Source organism: Fukomys damarensis, unplaced genomic scaffold (genome assembly GCF_012274545.1).
Source record: "Fukomys damarensis isolate Sample0158 unplaced genomic scaffold, DMR_v1.0_HiC HiC_scaffold_16, whole genome shotgun sequence".
NCBI classification, from domain to species: domain Eukaryota; kingdom Metazoa; phylum Chordata; class Mammalia; order Rodentia; family Bathyergidae; genus Fukomys; species Fukomys damarensis.
In genome coordinates this window covers 72,267,649-72,281,573 of record NW_022900928.1, presented here as the reverse complement: position 1 = coordinate 72,281,573, position 13,925 = coordinate 72,267,649, and the positions used below count along the sequence as shown (strand labels likewise).

Here is a 13,925-nt window from a genome sequence, read left to right as displayed (position 1 = left end):
AACAAATTCCCTCTCTCTCTCTCTCTCACATACACACACACACACACACACACACACACAACTGGTGGAGTTGTAATTAGCTTGCCAGGTGGAGGACAAGAGGCTGTTAGTGTGACTGACTATTAGCCCGTTTTATGAGTCCTGAAGCTTTACCCGCCACAATGTACCTCTTATCAACTGAGTGCTAAACATCTATTTTTTTTGGCTGAAGATTTTGTCTTCATTAAAAAGAAATGCCTGGCAGAAGGTGTGGCGGGTGGGTGAGCCCTAACGAGTTTCAGAAGACTGTGGGTCAAAGAATTTGTGAAATCCTTCCTGAGAACAGGTTTTGGCAGAGAATGGAGAGTGGACCAAACATTAGACCTATGAATATTTAGATAAGAGCAATTTTTACTGAGATTAGAAATGGACACAGAAAAAAGAAGACTGGAAGGTGTAAAGGAAACTTCACTTAGCTTTGGTCTTTGTGGTGTGTTGGCACAAGGGTGTTGGTAGGGCAGGGAGCAAGAACACGGTAAAATATTCAAGGACCCTGAAGCTGTCTGGGATTCAGCTGAGTGGCAAAAATAGGCCTTCCATTCAAAGTGTTGGAAAACAACAACAACAACAACAACAACAACATTGTTTCAAAGCTCCTCTGAGGTCTGCCTACCCTCCTCTTACCCCCATCAGCCCCTCTCACGTGTTTTAGTTTTACTTAGCTTTTACCAAAAATTTGCCTTCTCTCATTCCACCTAAAGTTAAATATATTTTATATTTATTAGTGTAAATTCACCAAGTATTTTCTGTGTGTCAGCCTTTCTGGTAGATTTTCCATTTTCATGATTGAATTTGATCCTCACAACAACCCTGTGAATTATCTCCATTTTTTTCCATTTTGTAGATGAGGACATGGAGAATCAGAGACTAATATTTGGAAATCCTCTGAAAGCCATGTTTTACATTTGGTTTTAAGGGTATAAGATTAAATACACCTAGTTGCCTCTCTCATAGTTTAAGGAGGGATCTGGATAGTAACACGCCAAGTTTCAGTAGACTTAAGGACAAAGTGTCAGGAATTTTTGGTTAACCAAGGTTTTTTGGTTGATCCCCATTGACTAATAATAACTTGAGATCCTACACCCAATATTTGGCCATTTTGGCAGGGCACGCTCAAAACACAAAAGCTCTCTGTTATGTGGAATTTCAGGTAGTGGATTAATTTAGTGATTTGTATTTAATTTTCTGACCCAGAAAGCTTTGGGTAATGCCTCTTTTTTCTAGCTGGAGAAAGGAACATTTTGTTCAGACCTGCTCCAAATACTGTTTTAGCTGAGACTTCCACAAAAACTCATGCTGGAGACAAGGACTTGAGTGTAGGCAGCTTTTATTTGAGGGCTCCGAGAGAAGAGGGTGAATGAAGCAAGAAAGCGTGGACAACCAGTGCGAGAATATTTTATTGATTATCTTAATGGGAAATGTGTGGTTAATCCTTCTGAGGCCCTTTGAAATACTGGAAAGCAAGGGTCACTAGAGAAGTAGAAGAGACCCTGCTCCTGGGGTGTTAACCCCTTCACAATTCTTGGTTTGCAAGTGCACCTGAATGGCATGGCAGCTCCCACGTACTCTTCATATCGTGATGACGGAGACGTCCTAGGGTTGGAAAGCAGGTGATATGTAGTCAAGAAGCTCTTGCTGTTTGTCTATATTTTAATGAATCTTGTTGCCACAGCAACAGTGAAGTCCAATATACTGAGTAACATGAAAGGAGGCATAAAAGATGTCCAATGCAAAGAGATTGGTGGTGGGATCTGAACTACGGGCCTCTTGAAATCATTCAGCGTACAGTTTAAAGAAACTACAATCATAAGGCAGGGCCAGCATTGTGTGATTAGAAAAGTCTTCTGTTCCATTTATCTAGTAATTGCTCTGAAAATCTATCCCTTGTCCCTTATCTTATTGCAGACACTCAGAGTTGATGCTTTTGAGTTAAGGCATCATGTCTGAATTACAAGTGAAATATAGCACTTTGGGGGACCCTTGCATCAACTCATTGGCATGTAAAAGCCCATTAGATTAAATGGTCTTCAGGACGGCTGTGGCCAGGTCACCCTCCTGCTCAGGATGTTCAATGGATTCACATTGTATGTATGTTTCCAGTCATGGCATTCAAGTATCTCCTCAGCACGTCCCTTCAAGGCTATCCTCTATCCCTTACACTCCCCCTCTCATTCTGACTAGAGGGCGGGAACATTTCTTCTGAGCTTCAGTGTAACAGGAGATGGTGGAGATTCTTGTTTTATTCCTGACTGTTTCATCAAATAGCTCAGTGACTTGGGTGGCCTCAAAATTTTTTCCTGAGAAAATATAGGGTGTGAAGATTAGATCAGTGAATCTAATTAATATCTAGATCACTAGTGGGAGATTTAGAAGAGAAATGCAGATTACAAAGTCCCATTGTTAGTGATTCTGCTTTATTAAATGTGCACTTGAGCAGCAGGATATGTACTTTTAATAAATAGGTAATTGTCTAATTCAGTTATACAGCCAGAATTAGATAATTTCTTAATGATGCCTTCAACAGTGAGAATTACAGTCACTAAACTCAAGCAAGGCTTTGAGACCCTGGAGCACTGAAGAAATACATTTTATTATGATGGAGGGGGGAAATTAGAAAAATGGTAAAGCAACAAAGAGAGAATATCCAGTATCCATTTGTGTGATGGGGGATCAAGATGCAATACGTTCAGGCTCAGTATGGTGACGTTTGGAGGCTGGGAGAAGCAAGAAGGATAACGTGAAGCAATGCATGAGAAATGGTATTGGAACCTGGCACCTGAAGTCATATATTGCTAGGCCAGAAACAATGTTTGGTCTGTATTATTTGCTCAGTAAATGGCAAATTTATTTTTCCACAGTGCTTTGCATATTACAATTGGATGTTAATTGAATAATATTTTTATATTTCTAAGCAGCCCATTTAAATACTGAGTATAGGTTAAAATTCCTTTTTTTTAAGTTTATTGGTAAATTTAAAGCAAACAATACAGTTACATTTATCATTGGGATCTTGTACCTTTACATGACAGGTCTGGGTTCTCATTTTTTCCCCTTGTCCCTGCCCTCCCTTCACCCCTTGGCCCCTCCCTTATTTACTAGGACTTTGATTCCATTTTTTTCATCTTTTCATGTTTTTTCTTTTCCCTTATTTCCTTTCCCCTCCCCTTCCCACTTCCCCTTTAGCCATTTTCTTCCAATTTCACACTCTCAATTATACTATTTGAACCTTATTTACATTTTTAGTTTCTTACACCAGAGAAACTATTTGGTATTTATTCAAGTGTGTCCTGTTTATTTCACTTAAGATTATAGCCTCAATGTGCATCCATTTAGCTATAAATTTTTCTAGTTTCTCATTCTTTTTTTCCATTGAGTTTATTGGTACTTTTTAAGTGTACAGTACAGTTACATTCATCATTGGGATCTTGTGCCTTTACATGACAGGTCTTGGATCTCAGTTTTTCCCCATACCCTTGCCCTCCCTTCACCCCCTCCAGCCTCCCCTATTTACAAAGACTTTGTTTCCATTTTTTCCTTTTCTCATGTTTTATTTTCCTTAATTTCCTTTCCCCCACCCCTTCCCACTTCCCCTACACCCTTAGTCCTTTTCTTCCTATTTCACAGTGTCAGTTATACAATTTGGATCTCATTTACACTTTTAATTTTCACACCAGAGAAACTATTCAGTATTTACATGTGTGTCTTATTTATTTCACTTAAGAGTGTGGCCTCAATATGCATTCATTTTCCTATGAATGACTCTAGTTTCTCATTCTTTATGGCTGAGTAGTACTCCATTTTATGGAAAACCACATTTTCTTTATTTAGTCTCCAGTTGATGGGCATTTGGATTGTTTCCAAGTTTTAGCTATTACAAACTGCACCGCTATAAACATGGGTGCGCATATGTCACTGTGGTCTGATTCTTTTAATTCTTTTGGAAAGATACCCAGCAGAGGGATGGCTGGGTCAAATGGAACCTCTAGTCCTAGTTCTTTGAGGTATCTTAGTATTGATTTCCACAGTGGTTGCACCAGTTTTCATTCCCACCTACAATGTAGAAGGATTTCTTTTTCCTCATGGCCCCACCGGCATTTGTTCTTGGTAGATTTCTGGATAGCAGCCATTCTTCTGGGGTGAGGTGAAATCTCAGTGTTGTTTTCATCTGTGTCTCTCAAATGACCAGTGATGTTGAACATTAAAATTCCTTCTTTTAAAAATTAATGTGTAAGGCAATGATCCCTGGGGAACTTCTGCCTTTCTGTGTCTAATCAGGTCCCCAGGTGCCCAAATCCAGGATAATAATGCCATCTCCTTGCAAGCTGGAGAAGAGCCTTAGGGCAAAGCTTTGGTCATACATCCTGTTCCCTAGTTCTGGGAGCATTTGGACGCACCTAGGAGTTTCTGACCATCAATTAGGAGAGAGAGTGGAGGAATCTGTGGAGGCTCCGCAGCCATTCATCTTTCTGGACAGCGGAGAAGAATGGATCACAAGGTTTATCATGGAAACTCTGAGCTGAAGGATTACAGTAGCTGCACTGGGTGCATGGCTTGAGCTCCTCTTAGGTCTCCATCTTAGGTAATGAGAAAAACAATCTCACCCTTCTGCTCTGTCCACAGCGACCATGAGGTGGGCACTCAGGTGCACAGTTAGGCTTGCTGTAGCCACTGAGAGAACTCTTCCCAGAAATTGGCCTCTTTTTTATAAACTTGAGACAAAAGTATGGCTAGAAGAACACAACAAGGGGACAAAATTAAAGGTCAGAGAGTCTTTGACTGCTTTTTGAGGTCCTTTTTCCCAGTAGTACCTGTAAATGGAGACAAGTGAGTCTTCCAGGAGGCAGAGACACTGGGGAAGATGAGACCAAGTGCTTGAGCTTTGAGAAGGGCTTCTCTGCTGGAGTTCAAAACGTCGGTGCTGAGGTCAGGAATTTAGCTCAGTGGTTCCATCGCCTGCCTCAAAAGCACAAGATCCCAAGTTTGATGCCAGGTACAAACAAATTCTCAAGAATTGGTGAGGTGACTGTGAGGGCACTAATGATTGACACTCTCTCTCTCTCTCTCTCTGTCTCTCCCTCCCTACACCCTGCCTTTTCTTTGTCTCTGCAGAATGCCTTTCATTGAGCATGGTAGCTGAGAACTCCTCCATGACAGAGCTCATCCTTGTAGGCTTAACGGACCAGCCTGGACTGAGGATGCCACTCTTCTTCCTGTTTCTAGGTTCCTACATGGTCACTGTGGTGGGGAACTTGGGTTTGATAACACTGATTGGGATGAATTCTCACCTGCACACCCCTATGTACTTCTTTCTCTTCAACTTGTCTCTCACAGATTTATGCTATTCCACTGTTATCACCCCCAAAATGCTGGTGAGCTTTATCTCAGAGAAGAACATCATATCCTACCCTGGGTGTATGGCTCAGCTCTTTTTCTTTTTGTTCTTCGTCATTTCTGAGTCTTTCATCCTGTCTGCGATGGCATATGATCGCTATGTCGCCATCTGTAACCCATTGGTGTACGCGGTTGCCATGTCTCCCCGGGTGTGTTTACTCCTCCTGTTGGGTGTCTATGGCATGGGCTTTGCTGGGGCCATGGCCCACACAGCATGCATGCTGAGGTTGACTTTCTGCGCTGACAAGCTTGTGAACCATTACATGTGTGACATCCTTCCCCTTCTCGAGCTATCTTGTACCAGCACCTATGTGAATGAGCTGGTGGTCTTTATTGTTGTGGGCATTGACATCGGTGTGCCCACAGTCACCATCTTTATTTCTTACGCCCTAATCCTCTCCAGCATTCTCCACATTCATTCCACTGAGGGCCGGTCCAAGGCTTTCAGCACCTGCAGCTCCCACATAATTGCTGTTTCTCTGTTTTTTGGGTCAGGGGCATTCATGTATCTCAAACCATCTTCACTTTTGCCTATGAACCAGGGTAAAGTGTCCTCCTTGTTCTACACCATTGTGGTGCCCATGCTTAACCCCTTAATCTATAGCCTGAGGAATAAGGATGTCAAAGTTGCTCTGAAAAAAACCTTGACCAGAAATATGTTCTCTTAAGGGACAATGTTTGGGAAAGAAACATTTTTCCCTCTCCTCAAGGATTCAGGCTCTGCATATTACATGGAATAAATTTTAACTTATTCTCAAATGGCTTCATCTTACTTGTTTTTTAGGGTTCTTTAATTCCTCTAAATCTATGTCTCTCATATAGATGCAGGCTGTATACCTTCCTTCAGGTCAGCATCTCAGCAGACCGTGACCAGAACACAGACTTTATTTGTAACACTTGTTACTTTCCATTGTGGCTCACTTTCTTTTTCCCTCAGGCCCTGGAACACTTCATTTCAAATGTGAGTGGGACTAGGATGTTAAAATCTGGTCTGTCTATAGAAATTTTATGCAGCTTCTCAAAGACTAATTTTAAATAGCACATTTTTGCAAGAAGGTAGGAGGCATGGGATTTTGTTGAGATGGTCTTGGCTAAATGACCAGAGAAATTCTTAAAGCGTTTTGCAGTGTAGGAGAAATGTGTTAGGACCAAGAGCTCTGAGCCTGTACCACCTGAAGCAGTGGTGTAGAGCTCAGAGACTTGTACATTCAGGGATTTGGTAATAATTCTGACTACAAGAACTTACAGAAAATGTCAAGGCTCTAACAGACATAATTTGAAAATTATTTTGTACATCTTTGCTCTCTTGATTTCAAATTGGGTTTTCAAAGTCAGAGCGAAGACTGCAGCTCAGCGTGATCAGTTCACAATCTGGAGAATTCTTGAGAATCACAGATTTCTGTGATGCTACTCAGTATCAGGCCAGCCCCAGAGAGAAGCCCACAAGTAGAGGAAATGCACACTGAATGTTTGTGGAGCTGCATGGAGTGGAGGCTACACGGGGGCATTTAAAAATTCCTTCTCAGGTCAGCTTTTTGTCCCTTAGCACTTCCTTTATCTCTAGCTTTGGGAAGGAATTCTCTAATAGGAATTGTTTTTTTTTTTTTTTTTTTTTTTTTTGGCGGGGGGTGGTGGTGTTAGGCAGATGACATCCTCAGCAGAGGAAATGAGAGACCTGGAGGAGAACAATGTGGTGATATTTGTTTCCTGGGCTTCCTGACAGGTAGGCCACAGTGGCAGTAACAGAATGTCTCATTTCTTACTAAGTTACAGTAACTGCTCACTGCCTTACTTTGTGGTAAGATAGCAAATGTCTCACTGCTTTTGCTAGCCCAACAAGCCTGACCTTCCCTTTGTGGTTTATCTCAACCTTCATTTTGTCTAAACCTGTGCACATAGTTCCCTCATTATATATTTTTTGGTCATTTTGAGTGGATGATATGCATTTTAATTCTAATACACTCCTAGTAAAGGGCAGACAGGCTGGTTGAGCTCAAATTCATGAATCCACGAGCTACTGGTACCATTTAAAGAGAGACAGAAGTACCTTTGGGTTTAAAAGAAAATCATAAATGGTAACTTTTTAAATGAAGTAATATCATGAAATGCAGTGAAATACTCATAGAGGGTTATCTTTAGAAAAATTCTCTTCTATTTGGAATGGATATATAGTTTTGCCCTTGGGAATGGTGAAGATCAGTAAGGTGAATTCAAAAAAATGAAAATGGATAAATGAACACTGTAGAATCCAGGTGACCAGGGTAGGAAGAAGGGCAGAGTGACATGAAGATTTAGAAAGACTAGCGACTAGCGAGCAGCAGGGTCAAATCAAGTTTGAATCACAGCTTCTACCCAAAAGCTGTGTAACTTTAAGCAAGTTACTTGATGTTGCTGAGCACTGTTCATCTCTTTCTAGGGTTATTAAGTGAACTAGATGTCATACACTAAAACCGTTTTCGTTCCTGCCAGATCCTCTTACTTCTATCATTAGCAGCTCTGCTAATTTATTGTGTGGTCTTGGGAAATTGCTTCATGTTTCTGGGCCTATGCTTGATTATATGAAAAAGCTTATATTCTACCAGCTTATATTCTAGTTTTGTGTTCTATTTACAGTGTATACTTCTTTTACATTGACTAAATAGTACATGTTTGTTCTATACTGAGTAGTTCTATCCTCTCAAAATTCACATATTGTAATAATGGTATTGGGAGGTGGAGCCTTTGGGATATGATTAAGTCCCAGGACAGAACCCTCATGAATGGAATTGGTGGAATTATGAGAGAGGCTCAAGAGAGATTTCTTTCTTCTTCTACCAGGAAAGGACAAAATAAGAAGGTACTGTTTGTAAACCAGAAAGCGAGCTGTCAGGAGTAGGGTACCGCATTTACTGATACATTGATGTTTGATTTTCCAAAATCCACGACCATAGAAATACTTTTCTGTTGCTTATAAGCCACCCAGTATATGATTTTTTTTGTTGTAGTAGCCTGAAAAGACTATTATGATACTTATGGTATTTAAAATGTTAAACCAGGTTAACATTGGTTAACCAGATTAAACCAGGTATTTAAAATGTTAACCAAACGTAACCAGGGAAAGAATGTCGATAAGCCAGTTTTCTAGTCTTTTTGCACTTTTCTCCATTGTCTATTACTGCTGCTTGCTGTGTGTTTTTATAGTCATCGCATGTACAAGTGTGTTTGTATGTGCCTATATGTTCACAAAATCAAGCTTTTTTGTTGTTTTACAAACTCATGCAAAAACCATTTGAAATATATTACTGATGAAGATGAATTAACAAACAAAGGCAGTGGAGGTTGTTGCTAGGATGAATAAAGGAATAAAAAGCAGACAAGAGTTTGTTTCAATTTTTTCCTTTTCTTATATTTTTTTCCTTTCCCTAAACAGAAACAGTCTTTGTAAATAGGGAAGGGTAGGTGGGGTTGAAGGGAGGAGAGGGCAATTGGGAAAAAAAATAAGAGCAAGATATATCATGCAAAGGTACAAATTTCCAATGATGGATGTCACCATATTGTAAACCTAAAATGTACTGATAAACTTGATGAATAAAAAAAGAAGAAGAGATGCACATGAAAGGTCTTGGTTACTAAAAATGAAAGAAGGTGGTGAAGACAAGGGAGTCTTAGCGCTGGCCACAGAAATGTGCATCATGAGAAAGAGTCTATTTTCTCGTCTCTTGCTTCAGACAGTTTTCATGATTGCCTAAAATTCCATCATATGGATGTATTCTGTGTGGTTAACAAATATAATAAAACTCAAAATGTAGTGCAATTTGGTAGTTCTCTATAGAGGAATACATCCTAAGTCTAAGAAAAACCTCAAAGATTTACTGAATCTATGTGTTAAACAAGCACTAATTATTTGTAAAAAATGGAAATGGAAGGAGGGGGAGGGAAGAGGAGAAAGGAGAGGGAAAGAGGACGGAGAGAGATTTGAGGTGTTTTATATACATGTACTGATGTTTATGAGGAATGTCATCATCACGTGCTGCAAACAGGTAATAATTAAAAATAAAAATTAAAAAATGGAAGCGATCTAATGTACAGTAGTTAAACATTGTTTTCTTCCTTGCTCCCCCCTCCTTATATTCATCCCTTATTTCTTAAGTGGCTTTTTCTTGGCTTGCTCTGATTTATGGTAGTCCATTTAACCTGGGAAGCAAATCAGACTCTGAAGCCTTTGCCTGTGTGGTATGTGGTATTCTGTTGTGACGTGCCTTTCTCGAACATCCTCCTCCTTTTTCCCTTTTAGGTTTCAATGCCCCTTCTTTGTTTTTTCATAGCACTTGACACCTAACTAATGAAGCGAGGCTCACAGGTAGGGCATTGCTTGCTTAGCTTTCTATGCTCATCCCCAACTCAAATTAGACTATAAGTCTTGTACGAGCAGAGTCCCTAGTGTCTGTTTTGGTATTTCCTCTATCCCTAGCGAAGTACCTGATACTTGTAAGGTGGAGATTTAACAAGTGTGTATTGCCTGCAAGGGTAGAATATTTCTCAGTTTTAAAATCTGACTTATTGAAGGACTTTCCTTTTCTCATTCTTCTGGAAGCACATCTCTCTTCCAGTGCATTAGTGGATGTGCGTTTGACCCCAGTGTCCGCAACAACCAGATGCCCTGATTTTAGACTTCCAAGTCATTTGTAATCATCAACTGTGGGAACACGCCACCTAGTGGTTTAAACAGAAACTTGACTCTCAACTTTTTTTTTTTTTTTTTTTTTTTTTTTTTTTATATTTTTCACTTTTTTTTTTTTTTTTTTTTTTTTTGCTAAAATGTATATGTGGATGTTTATGGTATTTAAAATGTTTAACCAGGTCAACATTGGTTAACCAGGTTAAAAAAGGTATTTAAAATGTTAACCAAAGTTAATCAAAGAAAGGATGTTGGTAAGGCAGTTTTCTATTCTTTTTGCACTTTTCTCCATTGTATAAAATAGTTGAACTCTATATAGCTATTCAATTGAACATAGTGCTTTGAGGGAAATTTTATAAAATATTAAAAAATGAGAATTCACTTTCACTCTCCCTTTTAACCATTATCAAAGACGTAGCACAGTGAAGAAAAATTATACAATTATAATATGAATCACTCTCTTTTAATGGCTTTTCTTTTCTCAGAGTACTTTCTGCATACTTGCTTTTAAAAGTTAATGCTTACTTTTAAAAGATAAATACACTGAGGAAAAAAAATCACCAACACTATAACCTGAGTTATTTTACTGATTTGCTGGGCACAGTTCTGCATTCTTGAAGCAAATCTCACTTTTCTTCTCTCTCACAAATATGTTCTGTATTCTCTCAGAATTGCTTCTGGGGACTATGGTAATATGGACGTTTTTGTAACTATACAAGTTTCTTGGTAATTTTGGGGGGTGGCTATTTTCCCCTTTGTAACTGAAAGCCAATTGTGGGGTGATATTTTAAGACTATGAAAAGTATCTTGCTTCTTTTCAAACTTTCACATGCAAGTTTTAGCATTCACTAATGATTCTTGCCAGAATCAATTATCCTGCCACTATCATTTTTTCAGTTGAAAAATGGAAATTTTCTAGCTCCATCAGTTCTTCCTAGTTGCATCTCTGTCAGGAAAGGCCTTTGTGCCTCACCCACGCATGCTCTCATTCATCCTTATCATTATTGACTAGTCTTGCAGTTTTACCTAATGATCCATTATTGTAAGCATTTCTTTTGATACACAATTTGTCTGTAATTTGAAAAATGGAAAGCATTTTACATTGATTTCCATGTTTTTTATATCTCCATCAGATTCTGAGCATATTATCACTTTCTGGCAGAATGACACATTTCCGGCTCATTCTGTACTTTCCCTGCCCAGCACTAGTTCTGTTTAGACATATTTAAAATTAAGATATGAGAGCTATATGGGATTATCTGTATTTACCATGACTTTGTAATCAAGCATTTAATGGGAAAACATTCATGTTTGTATGGTATATGTTTAAATATTTATTCCTCTCAGAATACCTCTCTGAAAATAATATAACTTCAGTCTATGAATGGGTCAATCACTGTGGCAAAAAGGTGATGACTCCCAAATGTCTGCGGTCCTTTCTCACCACTTGCTACCTGCTCCCTTGTCAGTTTCCTTCAGATTTCTATCAGTGACTACAGGATTTCATGAAAGGAAAAAATAATCCAGGGATTTTTTTCCCACACAGTTTGGTTTTAAATGGCATGGATAAATGAATGCTTGACCCATCTGCTTAAAATATATGACCTCAAAATCTGACTGCTTAACTCATATGCTTCCTGTATTCATGCTGTATGTTGCTCTGATCTCTCCCCTGCTCCTTTCAAAAAAAATTTCAGACTGATGAGTTGAAAACGAAAGTGGATATGTGGAAAATAATTTCACATTTAAGGCACTTCTGTCCTTCAAAACCTAACAGTAATATTTTTGAGGCTTTACTCTGTCCAATGAAGTTTACATACATTTTTATTAAATCTTCTCTACAGCTGTATGAGTCAATTGACCCTATTTTATAGACAGGTAAACTGAGTCTTGAAGAAGCCAAGGAAATGGTATAAGATTGTACAAATAATGAGTAGTAGAGTGAAAAATTTAATGTACATTGTGTAACTCCAGAGCCCACAGCCTTAGCACTAGCTCCTTCCAGAAGGCTTAGTCTGGGTGTGTAAGAAATAGCACATGTGATGCATGTTCACCTTGTACAAGGTCCAAGTTCTTGCTGTTTTCAGCTGAATAAGTTCCTACATTTACTCTCATTTGGAAACAATTTGCCAAAAACAAATGTCAAGAGAAAGACACTGAAAATTTGGCTCACTTTTAAATACATTGAACTAACCAGATCAGTAATGTAGACCTATGTGAAATTCGTTGAACTACTGTTAAATGGATTGCTCAGTAATACATTTTGAAAATATTTATTTAAAGTTATATTCTCAATTTCTGCTAGGTGATCTAACACATGAAGGGAGCTTAATGCCTGGAAGATACAGAAGGTGCTAAATACAAGTTGAGCAAATACATAGTGAGACCTTAAAATACTAAAATTATGCAGTGTTTTATTTTTAATTTTTAAATTTTTTTCTCAAATTTGAAAAAGTAATGCTTATGGGTGGTAAGAATATGTAGGATATGGAACATGTAAAAATAAGCAAGGCCTTTTAAAAAAATCCCATGATCCCACCACTAAAGATTAGTTAGCTTTCCACGCTACAATCAGAAATAAGACAAGGATGTCCACTATCACCACTCCTCTTCAATGTAGTTCGGAAACATTAGCTACAGCAATTAGACAAGAGAAAGAAATTAAAGCAATAAAGATAGGAAAGGAAGAAGTTAAACTGTCATTATTTGCTGATGATATGATACTCTACATTGAAGACCCCAAAAAACTCTGCCAAAAGACTTCTAGACCTAATTGACACTTTCAGTAGAGTAGCTGGATGCAAAGTCAACACTCAAAAATCAGTAGCTTTCTTGTACACAATTAACAGACTCACTGAAAGTTAAATTCAGGAAACAATTCCTTCCACAATAGTACCCCAAAAAGTGAAGTATCTAGGAATCAATCTAATGAAGGAAGCAGAAGACCTCTACACTGAAAACTACAGCACTCTGAAAAAGGAGATTGAAGAGGATATAAGAAAGTGGAAAGACATCCATTCCTCCTGGGTAGGAAGAATCAATACAGTGAAAATGGCCACACTACCAAAACTGCTGTACATATTCAATACAATCCTGATTGAAATTCCAACAGTATATTTCACAGAACTAGAGAAAATAATCCAAAAATTCATTTATAACTGGAAGAGACCTAGAATCGCAAAAGCCATTTTAGGCAACTGAGACATGACTGGGGGTATCACAATCCCCAACTTGAAACTATACTACAAAGCCACTGTGATAAAAACAGCATGGTACTGGCAAAGAAAAAGACCCAAGGATCAGTGGAATAGATTGGAAGATACAGCAACAAGTCCAGGTGTACTCAGCTACCTCACCTTTGACAAAGGAGCCAACTATCCTCACTGGAGGAAAGATATCCTCTTTAATAAATTGTGTTGGAAAAATGGATTTCAACCTGCCAAAGATTAAAACTAGACTCTTGACTTTCACCATGCACTAAGTTAAAATCAAAGTGGATTAAAGATCTAAATGTTAAAGCAGAAACATTAAACTTGCTGCAAGATAAGTTAGGTAGAACTCTCGAAAACATTGGCATATAAAAGACTTTATGAACAAATCCTCAGTAGCACAGGAACTAGCACAAAGAATCAATAAGTGGGATCTCATCTTATTAGAAAGCTTCTGCACTGCAAAAGAAACCACCAGCAGAGTTAAGAGACAACCTACAATGTGGGAAAAAATTTTTACCAGCTTCTCCTCAAAGAACTATTATATAGAATATACAAAGAACTAAAAAAAAAAAATCAGGCCTCCCAAATATAAAGACCTGATTCAAAATTGAGCATCTGAAATGAAC

The 13,925-nt window shown here is 38.5% G+C and overlaps 1 protein-coding gene across 2 annotated transcripts; it reads left to right on the top strand.

The window, feature by feature from the left end:
• Positions 1 to 405: 405 nt before the first annotated feature.
• LOC104854708 (olfactory receptor 145) lies at positions 406 to 6,098 on the top strand. 2 transcript variants are annotated; one of them, XM_019205899.1, is made up of 2 exons: positions 406 to 435; positions 5,178 to 6,098. In XM_019205899.1, the coding sequence occupies exons 1-2, from the start codon at positions 406 to 408 to the stop codon at positions 6,096 to 6,098; spliced, it is 951 nt and encodes a 316-aa protein (XP_019061444.1). The 2 variants fall into 2 exon arrangements, with proteins under 2 accessions (XP_019061444.1, XP_010611593.1); XM_010613291.2 differs by lacking the exon at positions 406 to 435 and having other exon boundaries at positions 5,160 to 6,098.
• The last annotated feature ends 7,827 nt before the right edge of the window (positions 6,099 to 13,925 follow it).

Bases quoted from the DNA above. Each gene is read 5' to 3' on its own strand.
- LOC104854708 (XM_019205899.1), top strand. From the start codon at position 406: ATGGACACAGAAAAAAGAAGACTGGAAGGT. The intron at 436-5,177 runs GTAAAGGAAACT...ATGGTAGCTGAG, and splicing joins AAAAAAGAAGACTGGAAGGT to AACTCCTCCATGACAGAGCT.